This window comes from Perca fluviatilis, chromosome 14, assembly GCF_010015445.1.
Source record: "Perca fluviatilis chromosome 14, GENO_Pfluv_1.0, whole genome shotgun sequence".
NCBI classification, from domain to species: Eukaryota; Metazoa; Chordata; class Actinopteri; order Perciformes; family Percidae; genus Perca; species Perca fluviatilis.
Window position 1 is genome coordinate 4,373,982 of NC_053125.1, and position 15,011 is coordinate 4,388,992.

At 39.4% G+C, this 15,011-nt stretch overlaps 2 protein-coding genes across 7 annotated transcripts in view; both read right to left on the reverse strand.

Annotated features, from left to right (window-relative positions):
* Positions 1-208: 208 nt before the first annotated feature.
* On the reverse strand, positions 209-5,533 carry LOC120572314 (RNA-binding protein 4.1-like). 2 transcript variants are annotated; one of them, XM_039821584.1, is made up of 4 exons: positions 5,416-5,533; positions 3,104-3,533; positions 2,006-2,745; positions 209-1,801 (listed from the first exon to the last, which is right to left on the reverse strand). In XM_039821584.1, exons 2-3 carry the CDS (start codon positions 3,513-3,515, stop codon positions 2,021-2,023), a joined length of 1,137 nt encoding a protein of 378 aa, XP_039677518.1. In that variant the 5' UTR covers positions 3,516-3,533; positions 5,416-5,533; the 3' UTR covers positions 209-1,801; positions 2,006-2,020. The 2 variants fall into 2 exon arrangements, with proteins under 2 accessions (XP_039677518.1, XP_039677519.1); XM_039821585.1 differs by having other exon boundaries at positions 5,402-5,511.
* Positions 5,534-7,801: 2,268 nt separating this feature from the next.
* map4k2 (mitogen-activated protein kinase kinase kinase kinase 2) overlaps positions 7,802-15,011 on the reverse strand; it is a 52,101-nt gene continuing 44,891 nt past the window's right edge. For all 5 annotated transcript variants that reach the window (XM_039823073.1, XM_039823069.1, XM_039823071.1 and 2 more), the window contains 9 exons: positions 14,871-14,994; positions 13,788-13,846; positions 13,287-13,390; positions 11,735-11,912; positions 10,430-10,498; positions 10,244-10,330; positions 10,092-10,162; positions 9,931-9,986; positions 7,802-8,663 (listed from right to left, as the gene is read on the reverse strand). In XM_039823073.1, coding sequence (XP_039679007.1) covers positions 8,576-8,663; positions 9,931-9,986; positions 10,092-10,162; positions 10,244-10,330; positions 10,430-10,498; positions 11,735-11,912; positions 13,287-13,390; positions 13,788-13,846; positions 14,871-14,994 — 836 coding nt within the window. In that variant the 3' untranslated portion in view covers positions 7,802-8,575. The remainder of the gene's footprint in view (positions 8,664-9,930; positions 9,987-10,091; positions 10,163-10,243; positions 10,331-10,429; positions 10,499-11,734; positions 11,913-13,286; positions 13,391-13,787; positions 13,847-14,870; positions 14,995-15,011) is intronic.

Below are 15,011 nucleotides of genomic sequence, written 5' to 3' on the forward strand. Positions count from 1 at the left end.
GAATACTTTTTTGTGACCCCTTGATCCAGAAAAATGTTGCATAGACACTACTGAATTAATAAAGATTCAAACTACCCAGGTAACAGCCTTTTCTCCCTGTTGAGGTTGTGAAAGAAGCTCAGGAGTTTCTCCCTTCAGGCCACAAGAATCCTAAAGGAAGACAACCCTTCAGTATTATCCCAAATGGTTCCTTTAAAAACAGGCCAAATCAATGAGTAGAACTGTTTAATGGCAATATTTTGATTTTTGCATCATCGAGAGCAAGTATGTGGATTTTGGTCTCTCAACTGAGATATATAAATAAAAATGCATATGCTGTGACATTATCCATATTGTTCACTTCTAATACACTGTTGTGGGAAAAATAAATTCAATGCCCTTACAAAGTTCTAAACAATTTTTTTTTTTATAGTGAATAGTTCCACTGCAACCACAATACACCATCAAATTGGGTTTCAAACAAAGAACTGAAAAATGTCACCAAAATAAGTTTGGTTTTTATTAAAAATCATACTCATTTTAGATTTTTAATGTATGCTGGTACTTTTACAGCTAGTATGAAAAATACAAACTTCAAATCCACCTTTATGCAAAACGAACAAAGGCACCTTTGAAAGTGCCTCATGACTTATACAGCCCAAGCCCTGAGTCCTGTCTCACGTTTATCTGCTTACGCTGTGTTGTATGGATACAATGAACATCCATCCCACACTAAAATTCAAGTGATGGGAGGTTATTTTCTGTTGGCAGCTGTGGGCAAAGTGTGCAACATTACCATTGGGAAGAAAACAGTCAAGATGTTCCTAAGTTGCAGAGTGCATGTCATGTGACATTTTTGTTTTGGTGTCACTTAATGTTATTTTTAACTATTTCAGACCAGCAGACACCTCATTACGTGTCGTAAAATGTATCAATTTTATATTTTGTAGACACACACTCAAATTACAAACAATGAGGCTGGAATGTGAGATTATTTGTTTTACCATAGATACTAACTCAAAGTGGGATTATGTGTCCTAACTGAACACTCAGCCAGGTCAGTAGCATGGATATGGATTCATTTCTCTATTGTCTTCTTCTGGGTGAATCACTGAGTCCATTCGTGTACTTCAGAGGGTGAAGAGTGCAGGTTCTTTCGCACCCACAACTAGACCACTGCCTGAGTCTTTCACCCTTTCAAGCATAAAAGAAGCAACTTCTCTGTGAAAACTACTGGTTTAAGCTGTAAGAAAACATTTCACAGCACATTGATAGACACCAATGATGATCATTTAAAAAAAAAAAAAAAAAAATCTTTATCCACATAACCAGATATAATCAGATCAAGAGGATTCTGCACGACACGCAACTGATGCAGCACGGGTTAAACCTCATTCCATTAAAAAATAAAATAAAAAAAGAAGGTACATTTTCATATATTTAAGGAAACAAGAACATTTTCTAAATGACAAACCGAAGCCAAACAATTAACAATTGCTTCATTTCAGGAAGTAACAGGTAAGAAAAAAGAAAAGAAAAAAAAGACATGGCTAAAAACTGAGCTGAAGACCTGCAGAGCATGGGAGCAAATTATTGTTTTATACATCATAAATGTCAAACTGCGCATTTTGCTAATCATCCTTAGTCTTATTGAAAACCGGTTATGTGAATATGATTGAAAGGACGATTCATCTGCAGACAACTGGCATGTCAGGTGTCTGGAAGATGCCGACTCAACTCAAATGCTTTGCCGCACATCCCGCAGACTGATGGAATCATGTAACTTGAAGAAATGACAGCAAAAGTCCTGCAGTTCACAGACCTAGAAAGAGAGCACATTCCCTTCTTAGAAACAGGGTTTAAACCCTCATTATCAGCAGCAGCTTTAAAGGATTTAGTACCTTAAAAAAATAATCAAAAGTTGATTCAAAAATGGATTGCAAGATCCCAGTGCCCAATGACCAGTAACGTTTGACCGTAAAATGACCCACTAATAAACTCATACGTTGTTTAGTACGTTTCTCACCTTGGCACCATGGCTTTAGTATGGCGCGTAGCGATCCTTGGGTCGTGGAGGAGCGTGGGAGCTCCTGGAGCCTGACAACGGGGACAGCCGTGTTGACTCATAGGCGTAGCCAGCCGAGGAGACTGGTACTCGTCTGATTGGGCTGCGGTCTCGTGCATAGTATGCGGCAGCGGATGAAGATGGAGGAAGTGGCCGACGATCATATGGATCTATACTGGAGAACTTTGAGAGGGAGGAAGGGGGAGGTGGGGGAGGGGGGAGATAGGATATGCGACGATCCTCGAAATAGCTTGAGCCATAAGGGCGAGCTCTGTACTTCTCATAATAGTCAACACTGCTATAGAGACGTTCACGGTCATAGGCTGATGACCTCTCAGCAAAGGAGCCTGGTGCTCTGCTGGCGTACCTATCCCCCAGCTCAGAGCTGTAGCCGCTAAGCCTACGAGGGGGAGGCGGCATCCCACCTCCGTAACTAGACCGACTATACGCAGAGCTACCCATGTAATCAGCTCCTGGAGGTGAGTCCATCCTGTAGTTGCCCCTGCCATAACCCGGGGGACCACGTGGGGGGCCCCGGCCGCTGCGACCTCTTGCGCCGTCACCGTGGCTACCGTTCCGACTGACTCGACAATCTTTCGACCAGTGACCATGTTTCCCGCAGACATAGCAGCCGGTATGATCTCCCATTCCGGGGGCCGTGCGCAGCCGACTGGTGGACAGCTGTACGCTCATCAGCTTGCCTTATAGGGAGAAAGAAGACACGCATGAGACGGTGGAGTTTTGACACGAAAAGTTTCTTACCGACTATAAAACACGTTAAATGCATTTGACCGACAATCACTGGGCAAAGCGGAATAAACCTGGTGCGCCAGGTGCGGGAAATTGAATACCAGTGCCTGTTCACCAGTTATACTGCCACTGGTTTTACAAGAAACATTGCCAAACTTACAGTGATTACTTTCAGTCCATCTGGTCAATTAATGTGGAAAAAAAGCCAGTGGATTTTACTTGTCATGAGGTCGACAGCGACAGAACAAAATCCAAATTTGTATCTATAGACAGCAAAGACAACTAGCTCTCCCCTGCCAAAGAGTTCACCTTTGTAGGCGGTGTTGTCCAGCTTATTGATGGCATCCATGGCATCTTCCATTCGCTCCATGTGAATAAAGGCATAGTCCTTCACTATGTCACACTCCACCACAGTGCCAAACTCTTCAAACTTGGCCCGCAGAACATCAGTGGTGACCCCTTCGCCAAGGTTGCTGACATGCAGTTTGGTGGTGGACTTGGGCCTCCCTTTGCTCATCTCCACATTCATGGCCCAGCCATGCAACTCGTACTGGTGAAGGTTTTGAATGGCCTCCTCTGCTTCAGATTTGTTGTTCATGTGTACAAAACCATAGTTTTTGACAATGTCACATTCTGAGACTTCACCATACTTCTCGAAGAGTTCACGCAGCTCCGCCGGTTCGGTATTGCAGGCAAGGTTACCAATAAATATTTTCACCATAATGAAGTTCTGTGTATCCTAGAAGATTTAGAAAAATATGTCAATTACTACCGTTTAACCACAACAAATATTTAATGATGGGGATGACAGGGTTATCTGCTCCGACTGTCAGCAAAACAATTGGTGAAATTAATAAATAAGTGCAGTTGCCAGCTTATTAGGTACACCCAGCTACAAAATAATGCACTTCAATACAGCAAACCTGCAATAAATCCTCCCTTCATGAAGGTTATAGTGTTTATGTGTTGATTCAACTCTATGGTCATTTTGGAGGATGCACTTTGTGGTACTGTAATATGCTTATTGCATGCACCAAACAGAAAGCAAATTCCTTGCACGTGAAAACTTATTGATATGGTTTGTGTATTTTTTTTTCTTTTCCACAGAGGCCGTTCTCTCATGTGTACATACAGAGACCTGATCTGTGGGTGCCCGGATGGCTCAGTTGGTTTAGTGGGCGCCCATATATAGCGGTTTACTCCTCCACACAACGGGCCCGGGTTCGACACAGACCTGCAGCCTTTTGCTGCAGGTCATTCTCCCCCTCTCATTTCTTCAGCTGTCCTGTCAATAAAGGACTAAACATGCCCCCAAAGACCTGATCTGTCCACTATGTGTTTTCAGGTTCTGTCAAATTAACATTGTGTTTTACATTTTTCTGGATTTTATGGTGTTTCCATTTTCTGGAGTACTGTGATCGCCAGCTCATGTGTTTTTTTTTTCTTCCCCCCTGCCGTTTACTAACCATCAGGTAATAGCGATTTGAATGGATTTGTGCCGCTACAAGACATGCCTGTTTTTCTCTTTCACACTTGCTTAAAGAAGATCTTGCAGATGGAAACCTTGAAAAGAGAAAAGTGGAGCACATCTCCTTTGTGCCTTGCACCAAATTTATATCAGTTAGGTCCTGTGTCAGATACACATTTAATCAACATTTAGGTAAACGTTTGTATTGGATCAGACTCTATCGTCAGATACCCAATAATTAATTATTAGGAAACTGTGCCATACAAACTTGATTGGGACATCCCTACTGAGGAATGACGCATACTACAATTGCATTTCATCTAAACCACTGCTGTTTGGTGTGTCATATGGTGGGACTGGTCTGCGTTATGTAAACAATCTTAAATTTGAAATATAATTAACTTTACTCTATCTGTAAGTGTCGTGAGATAACTTGGTATGATTTGACACCATAAATAACATTGAATTAAATTATTAATATGCCACTCATTGGCAAAGGAACATCACTCAAATGTGTATGAAATTGTCAAACGTGGGTTAAAAGTGCGTATAACAGCGTCACGCGCAGTGCTTTTGTATGGCGGCGGTGTGACCTGTTTGAACGAGACACACCTCGTTCACTAGCTAGGTCTATAATTTCGCAATTAAGTTATGATACGAATTTAAACACTGCACGTTGGTTTGAATTTCACATAATCTAGTTTTGCTTAGCTACGTAGCTAGACAGGTAAACGCAGATATAGCTAACGTTGTAGATCTATGTAAACATGTCACAGATAAGCCCAACGCCAGCTAACAAGTAGTACTAACGTTAGCTAGCTAGTCTTTTCTGTGCATGTTAACTACATTAACGTTCCTCAAGAGTAACTGGCCTGACGGTATAATACAGTAGTAGCTAGCTAACAGTGTTTAGTGCGCAATGCTTCCATGCATATTTCAGTGTAACTGTTAATGGCGTTCTGTTTGGAAAATGAAGGCGTATGAATTCAGAATGCTAATAGCCTATATTAGCTAACGTGGTAGCTGTACGCCTGCTAATTCAGCCCATGTCCTTTCAGAGAACCTTTAGAACAACGCTACGGTAATAGTTATGCATCGCTAACTTCCTAAAACGTTTTTCGCCTCACGTTTTAACTTACAATCTTTAACTCACCACTTAAACGATGAAGGCCTCGACGCAATGAATGAAGAGTGAAATGGCGCTTGCACCCGTGACGATGCTACCGTTTGTTCTTCTTCTGATTTAATGGCGGATCGTAAACCAACGTTTACAGAATGGCGGATCCTAAACCAATGTTTACAGGTGCATACTGCCACCCACTGTACGGGAGTGCGTAACAGCAGGACTTTACATACTATAGATTATGTAAAAGTAAAGAGACAAAAGGAAGAAACAAACCCCAAAACAAACTATATCTTGCAATCTAATCCGGTCTGTAAGAGAGCCTCCCAGCATTACCTTATTTTCTCACTCATCCCTAAATCCCTTCCTAGCTCATGTATACCGGTAGCCTAGTACGGTATTTTATCACATACGAATTTCCTCTCTGAATTATAGTCTAGGCTACTTAATACACCTCATAATGACATGCATAACATTTTCAGGAACATTACAAACATCAAATGTATCTGATATGCACGTTGCCATTAGCCTAAATCAGGGATCTTCAACAGGTTGTCCGGGACCCCTAGGGGGCCCTTAGAGTCAATGCTTGGGGGCCTCCAAATTATTGTACATTTTTGAAAGCTTTTTCAAAAATTAAAAAGTGAATGAATGAATCCAACATATTCTTAGCAAATATAAATCCCCACTGATGATAGGCTTACTGGCCTATAGGTAAGGTAGTCACTTTTCAGAAGTGGAAAATAAAGTTTATTTGGATTTATTTGATATCACATCATCAGTGTCAGTTTGAGTTTCCCCGGTTAAGGCGACCGCAAACATGAACTGCTCGGACAGTATTCTGAAGCCTGACTGAACGTCTGTGGAGCCGAGGCTACAAGTTCATCTCTGTAATGACAATTAAACATAATAACTATATCTGCTGCAGCTTCAAAGGATATTAAAATCTTTATTGCGCATATTACAACCTCTCCATACCGTAAGAGCATACTGTATCGTTATATACTTAAAATGTATACACAATAACAATAAAAACATCGTGAAAAACAAATAGTCATATGCATATTATGTCCTTCAAATATCTCAGGGAAATGTGAGTGTTACTTGTACATTTCCTTTTCCATAAATAACAAATATCATGACACACAAAACTCTAATGTAGTGGCATTTTAGTCAAACTAATACACTTTAATTGCATTCAGTTTCCATGGTCCCTAATGTAATCAAATGTACATTTAGCATGAATTAATTAATACCAATGCAGATGGAGGAGATCAAAGCAGTGTTGGGCACCAATGGGTAACTGGCTGTAATGAAAGGAAACTTCATCTTTAGAAGGTTGAACAGGATTTCTAAGCTCTGAGGGTCTCTCAACATGGTGACACATAGCCTAATGTAAATGTTGCTACGCTAGCACATTCATCATCTTCAGAATACATTTAAATATGATTTTCAGAATGACATGGTCTTGGGTAAGTATACATTTGAGAAGTTAACTTGGTTACAGGCACTCTTTTTTATATTCAAGGCGACAATCTGAATATCACTGACATGTTTTATGGGGGAACAGTTTAGAGTCAAAACCCCGTCCTCTTTTTAAGCTACATCATGTGTTTTCATATTTTAAGAAAAATGAGGATTTGCTACTGTTCTGGCTGGTACATTTTTAATATCTCACATATTCCTTTAATCAATACACCAAACCATGGAAGTAGTACACACACAAATCTAAAGCTAATCACCTAATTTGGCTTGGTTCAGGTCATATGGGATAGATGGGAGCAATCACATCATTGGACAACTTTAGGTTTAAGCGCCAACTTGGATATATTCAGAGCTTTCAGAAAAATCTGAGTTTTCCCAGTCATAATTATGATGTGAAAGCCTTAATTACGGTAACTCTGAGAAGGCGTGAACGCAGCATTGTGTGAAAAGACCAGTGTGCATATACCAAAAAAAAACCTGTGGCTGAAACTAACTGAAAAAAAAACTAACTGAAACTAACTGTCTGCAGCTGCAGCTTAAAGTGCTCATATTATGCTCATTTTCAGGTTCATAATTGTAGTTAGAGGTTATACCAGAATAGGTTTACATGGTTTAATTTTCAAAACACACCATATTTTTGTTGTACTGCACATTGCTGCAGCTCCTTCTTTCACCCTGTGTGTTGAGCTCTCTGTTTTAGCTACAGAGTGAGGCATCTCACTTCTGTTCCATCTTTGTTGGGAGTCGCACATGCTTAGTAGCTAGCTAAGGACTACTAGCCAGTCAGAAGCAGAGTATGAGGGCGTGCCACGCTAGCAGCTAGGCGAGCATTATAACGTGTGTTCCAAAGTGACCGAGTCTGTCTCTGAAGTAAAGGCTGGACTACAACAGAGCTGTTTGGAGCAGTTTGTGAACAGTGTTTTCTGTTGGAGATGGTAAGTCCCTTTGGGGGGACTTTGGACTTTTTCACTTTGTAAACCTATTACATGCACAAAAAAGATATATAGCACAATAAATGAAAGGGAAAAAGCATAATATGAGCACTTTAACCAATGGAAACAAGACCTAAAATTCTTTCCCTTCCTTTAGAGTGCATCTTTGTGTAATTTATGACAATTCCTTTAACAGATTGTTAAGGTTTATTCATGTGTATGACTTACAGGAGTCTCAGCCTATCACATTCAGCTGTGGTGTTTGCAACTTGCTCGTCCCTGACTAAATGTTCTGGTTCCAGTAACTGACAAAGACGACAGCAAGCAGTAAACAAATACAAGCTTCAGAACATCAGTTCAGAAATGTATGTGTGCTATTACAAATGTTATGTCCATGTTTTGTTTTTTTATTACAGTCTATGGTCCATACTGACAGCAGTAGAGCTGAAGCATCAGGACTGGAACTGTCTTCACTGCTGCAGTCACACTGTGATTTAAGATGGCAAGATGAATTGTTTTTACATGAAAACACAAGAGTTAGAAACTCACTTAGCATGTTGACAAGTCTCTCCTGTACATGTGTTGCCCAACAACTTAAGTCTGAGTCTGGATGGGCAACTGAATTCCATGCTGACATCCGTCACTCACAGCAGAGAGTTGGTGCTGGTGTCTGCTACAGCTTCGCAAGGAGGACACCGTTTCCATCACTGGGTTATAGAACAGATCTGCATTTCTCTTCAGTGTGCGTTTTGAAGAAGTTGAGCCATTTTCTCTCAGTAGCTGCTTTCATGTCCAGTCAGGATGTACAGGTTGCTCAGTGCTGAGGGGTCATCTGTCGGTGTGCTCTGAAGGATGATGTCCCTGTACAGAGTCAAGAAGGAAAAACTTCACAGCTCATTCAGGGTGCCAAAGAAATGCAGAGTTGGCCCAAAGCTTATGATTTACCTGCTATACAGTATCCAAATCTGGGATTTGAGGGCTATAAATGAATTAATATACAGTCAATCTTAAATTGAGAGTATGTAACTTTTAAAGGTCCCATATGATACTCATTTCCAGGTTCATACTAGTATTTCGGGTTTCTACAACAACATGTCTGAATATACCTGTATCGACCCTCTGTCTGAAACGCTTAGCACCTGTCTCTTTAAGCCCCCATTCCTTCTCTTACAAATTAAAAGTTGAATACATAAACAATAAAATACACTCTTGCTTAGTTTAATACAGTAACAACACTACCACTACTATTTCCTTTAATAATATTCATTCTGCAAACACTGCCATTACTATTATTACGACTACTAAGACAACTAACATTCCAACTACTAATGACCATTACTAATTCTACTATGAATAATACTTTCCACACTAATATTGCTACTATCATCACTAAGCATAGCATAGTAAGTAAGTGCATGGAACAAAACTGGGATTGGATGTACCAACATATCCTGCAGATAAACAAAGATAAACTGAAATAAACAATGAAGCCAAAGAAAAAGAAACCGAAAGACATACACTAAGACTTACATTTTAACATTCATATTACAACAATTATATATATTTTTGGGCATTTTAGGCCTTTATTTTTATAGGATAGCTGAAGACAGGAAAGAGGAGAGAGAGGGGGAATGACATGCAGCAAAGGGCCGCAGGTCAGAGTGGTCTACCAGGTGAGCTACCCAGGCGCCCTTAGGCATCACTTGTATTGGACTTAGAATTATTATTATTATTATTATTATTATTATCAGTTACAATGACTCTTAAAGGAATGTTTTGGTTGAAAAAACACATAATTATATAATTATAATAACTTGAAACCATTTTTTAATGGAAATTATGTGTAAAAACTCTCCCTTTTGAAAATAAATAATACATTAAAATGAAATGAATACCATAGATAAGCAAATGTACATGGTATGATAACAGTTAATCTAATACCACAGTATATATCAAACCAGTATACCGCTGCAACCTTAAACTGCACGGCAGCAATTGAATTTTAGCTTATTTTTATCTTCTTTGTATTTTTACTCTACTGCTACCAGTACTACTGTTATTACTGCTATTGTTTCACCAGTGAATGATATTAATATTGTCAGATTGGTGTATTGTCAGAAAAACGTACCTGTTTGTTCCCAAAACTCTGAATGCTCGACTCTCATCTGTAATTTCTTGTGTCACCTGCAGATAAAGATGAAATTCACCTTTTTATAGACATGGTGCAAATATGACAAACTCATGGCATGCGCTCAGTCCCAGCATGACAGAAAAATCGAAGCTAATCACCTCATTTGAATGAAAACTCTTCCCTTTAAGGCCATGCTTCCAGAAAGCCAGCACACTGTCCTGTAAGCAGACTGATAGAACACATCACGTCACTCAACTGTCAGCAGGGACATCAAGAACACTCACTGTGTTAATTACAGGATTGTGTCTACCTAGAGTTTCAATGGGGAAGTCAAAGACCATTTCAGCAGCCAGCTCTTTGGATGGAAGCCCTCGGAGGTTCACTATCTTAACCGTTTCTGTCCAACGAGCATCAAAATGGAGATACAGTAGATTATTAATCAGTATTAAAGATGGCAGGAGGATTTGGAACACGTGTTAAAATGGATGGGACTTACTTTCTAATGCGATGAGAACAGTGTCTCTGTCCATTTGGGTTACCTGTACTGCCCTGAGTGCTCCACTATCTGCAGACGCACAAAGACACGGAGGAGAGAACTTAGATGGAGCTTTAAGGTGAGCTCTCCAGAGGCGGAAGGAGTACAACAATATTCTACTCAAGTTAAAGTGCTATTACTTTGATGAACTTTTACTTAAGTAAAAGTAAAAATACTGGTTTAAAAATATACTCAAGTAACAAAATGTACTCAGAGTAAAACGTAACTTTTTAACAGCAGGGGGGAAATATAATTTTTGGTGGGGGGTGCGCAATAACGGAAGGCTTGTATCATGTGGGCGCGTTGACAGTTTTGTTGTCATTACTTAGAATTCCTCATGGGGGCGACAAACACTACGCACTATAGCTTTAATTCAATCACAGTCTTTTGCAATTTGATAAGGGCACAAAGCCATACTGCCAGTGGTGTAGTCTACGTGATACGCAGGTATACGCAGTATACCCACTAAGAAAGGATTTCCATATACCCACTTAAAAATGCCCAAAGACACGCAACAACATACTTTCCATTATATTTTTGATATATTTTGAATTGTCATCTGTGTTTTTCTTCTTCGCATAGGCTAAATAAAAGTATTTCCACCGTGAAGTGGTGCATAAAAGTGTATCCAAATGCAGGAAATGAAGTCTTTGATGCTGAAAATAACCGTGGGGGGAGGACCCCCAGACCCCCCACTATGATATGCCCCCCCTCCCCCAAAGGCAGATTCTGGCCCATATTTATAGGCCAATATATTTATATACTGTACAGTATACCCACTACAATACATGAGACTACACCACTGCTTACCGCGCTTTTCATTTTAGTTTGTTTGACAGATAACTGCTAATGCTTACTCTTGAGGAAATTACTGTAATTGTTGGGGTTTTGGAATGAGAGTGTGGTCTAGACCTACTCTATCTGTAAAGTGTCTTGAGATAACTCTGTTATGATTTGATACTATAAATAAAATAAAATAAAATTGAATTGAATTGAATAGATACTGTGCCAAAGCAACGGCGCAAAACATTTTTTATTTACTTTTTTTACTCAGCAACGATGAGATTTAAAATGTAGCAAAGTGCAATACTTCAAACAAAACATACTTGAGTAAAAGTAAAATTGCAGATTTTAAGTAGTAGTTTAAGTACAGAAAAAAAACTACTTGTGTACAGTAACTGTAAGTTATTGTAATTTGTTACTTTCCACCTCTGGAGCTCAGGCAGAACAGGCAGGGGAGAAAACACAGACAGCAGTCCATCCTACCTGGCGCTGAGACAGGCGTGCTGTTCAGCTCTATGATATCAAACTTGAGCTGCTGGCTGACTGGGCGCTTCCCGTTACTACTGTCTCTCACCCCGACACACAGCTGGGGGAACTCATCCGACACCAACACCAGCAGCTCAAATATGGGCAGAGAGTCAGGTAGCCTCATGGCTATGTGCTGCAAGGCAAACACAACACAAAGAGCAAGAGTCAGGTTACATGGTGCTAACAATGGGACTGACAGAACCAGGTAACTGTGACATGACAGGACACACATTCAGTGTTTCACCAGGAATCATGTCAGAATCAATTCACACAGATGGCACTATATTGTTGTGAATGAAGGCACCAAATATACTCTGCCCAGGAAATAGTCTCTTTTTAGCAATGATTCAGATTTCTGGAGATACTGAATAGTCTTTCTTTTTACTCGGCTTTCAAATGTGAAACAATGCACGTTTTACTCAGAAATAATAATCCACAATAACCACACATCCTTGTGTTACAAAATGTGTAGCTCTAGTAAATGCCCACCCTGATAGGGATGAACACTGAACTCTGCTGTTCGCTCACTTTGTCATTGTGCTCTTTTTGGAAGCATGTGATTGTGGGACCGAGGCACATGTGAATGTTGTGAATTTTCTTTTAAGTGCTGCAAATGACATGTGTAAGATGCAAAATGACATTAAATAACTTTGAAGTTTCATATAGGAACATGGCCAGATACTAATACCAGGAAAATAAGACAATTAGCATTTTCTAGTAGCTAGAGTTCTATACTATATAACTGTGTTAGTCATTGCGCGGCCTCCTGCGGCTCGCCAAGCTTTAATTTGTGGCTCGCATGGCAGTAAATAATTAGGTAAAAACATTCAAAACAAGCAGGGCTATAACATAACATAAGTCTGCTCAATTACAAATTATTTATATTTAAAAAAAATACCCAAAAGAGCGGCATTACAAGATGGAAATATAGACTATAAAGATGTTTAAACTTGCTCTGTCCTTCCTTCCGTCCATAAGACTGACTCACTGCGAAGTTGCCAGTTTGGGTGGTCTTTCCAGCTCTGAACGCCGAATGTGCTCTTGGATGGTTAGATACAGTGGGGAGAACAAGTATTTGATACACTGCCGATTTTGCAGGTTTTAATTTTGCCTGTTTTATTTTGTTGTGCATGATCAAAAAACATCCCCCATCTGCTTTTTTCACTGCTCATGTATGATTCATGCATGAGGGTGACTCATTACTAATTCCCTTTAATAAAGATACCGGCATGCATGCTATTCTTGCCATCATCATCGAAGCGAGGAAGAAATAGGATTCCATAGTAACAATGTCAGACTTAATATTTAAAATTCCTTTATGAAACAGAATTTCCTTAAAAAAAAAAGAAGATGCCTAATTTAGTTCAAGCCAGGCTTAAAACACACCACATATTAAATATTACCAGAGCTGATTTTTAATACAAGACCAGTATAGGTTGAAGCCCAACAACAGAAATACATAAGGCACCATATTTCACCAAAGAACATTTAAAGTGTCTGTACAAACCTTTAGATGCATGAACTTCTGAAGAGGCTCATACCACAGGAGAAGAGCCAGGCCAGATGGAACTGCCCCACATAGAAATGTACTGTCCGTATATGGGTTTCTTGCTGAGGGAGAGCAGAAAGGAGGAGAGTGTGTTGTAGTTATTACTGAATAAACACAAATCAACTTCACTGAGGGCCACACTGGAAAATGACAATCACATCAAGGGCCAGGCATGTATAGTTTATTGACATGCTTTTATTCCGAAAAAGTCAAATCTTTGACTGCATTATTGCATGTCTTATAAAGTCTTCTCACTTACAGTTTTTTCGACATAAAACCCTTTAAAAGTCAGCAAAAAAGTTCCTTAGAAAAAAGCCAAGAACAAAAACTAGGTGGGCTGAAATTTACTGTGAACCTAAATTGATATGCGGGCCGGATCAAAATCTGCGAGGGGCCGGATTTGACCCGCGGGCCTTAAGTTTGACACATGTGATGTAGAGGAAAGTCTGCATCACTTACCTACACTACATCTCCTGCAGCCTTTAGTGTCGGGGATCTTCACAGATATGGCAAACTTTCTGGGGATCGAGAGAGAATACACAGTTCAGTAAGAACACCTTTCACATAGCTGTCACTTATAGCCACCATGTGTAGGTTTAGGAATATCTTACTTTGGTAATTGGTGCCACCCAGTGGTAGTACCAAGCATGCAGTCTTGTATAAAGTACTTGAAAGCAATACTTGAGTGAAAGTATCTTACCAGAAAATGACTCTGGTCGAAGTTAAGGACACCTTATATATATATATATATATATATATATATATATATATATATATATATATATATATATATATATATATAGATATATATATATATAGATATATATATATATATATTACTTGAGTAAAAGTCTTAAAGTATCTGATATATACTGTACTTTCTGATATTAAATGTACTTAATTATTAGAAAAATAACTTTATTGTGGCTTCCTTATACATACCCCAATTCCAATGAAGTTGGGACGTTGTGTAAAACGTAAATAAAAACAGAAAACAATGATTTGCAAATCCTTTTCAACCCATATTCATTTGAATACACTACACAGACAAGATATTTGGAGTTCAAATTGATCAACTTTATTGGGTTTTTTTTGTGCAAATATTCACTCATTTTGAATATGACACCTTCTTAAACATCAAATTCAAAGTCTTTTCCAGGACTTTCCAGGTAATATTCAAAGTTAAAGAACCGAACACTGCATATTTTGAGAGAGCTGATCAACAAAGAAAAAAAACCCAGAAACAATCTAGGAGCAATGATTCACCAAACCTGCTTTTTTCGCAGTCTAACAAATTTGTTCTGATTTTATTTTGTAGTAACGAGTAACGAAGATGCTTAGGGGGAAATGTATCGGAGTAAAAATATACATTTTATTTAGGAAATGTAGTGGAGTAAAAGTAAAAGTTTCCAGAACTACAGTATAAATAACTAAGTAAAATACAGACGTGAACATTCTAGTTAAAGCTGTTACACTCTGACTCTGACTGCACCTACAGCTCTACCTTGACATGTTTAGAGTGTAACTACTGTCCGGTCCTACCTGGAGCTGATCCTCTCAGTGAAGCGGCTGGTGCTGAGTGACAGACTGCTGTGTTTCTTCTGCAGCGGTCCTCTCTGTTCAAACAGAGCCGACAGACTGTGGGAATAAAGCTGGGAAGACTTGCCTGCAGGGTGGATACTT

Excerpts from the sequence above, each read along its gene's own strand:
- LOC120572314 (XM_039821584.1), bottom strand. The coding sequence starts at position 3,515 with ATGGTGAAAATATTTATTGGTAACCTTGCCTGCAATACCGAACCGGCG. Across the intron at positions 2,746-3,103 it reads GGACAACACCGCCTACAAAG|GCAAGCTGATGAGCGTACAG; the intron begins GTGAACTCTTTG and ends TCTCCCTATAAG.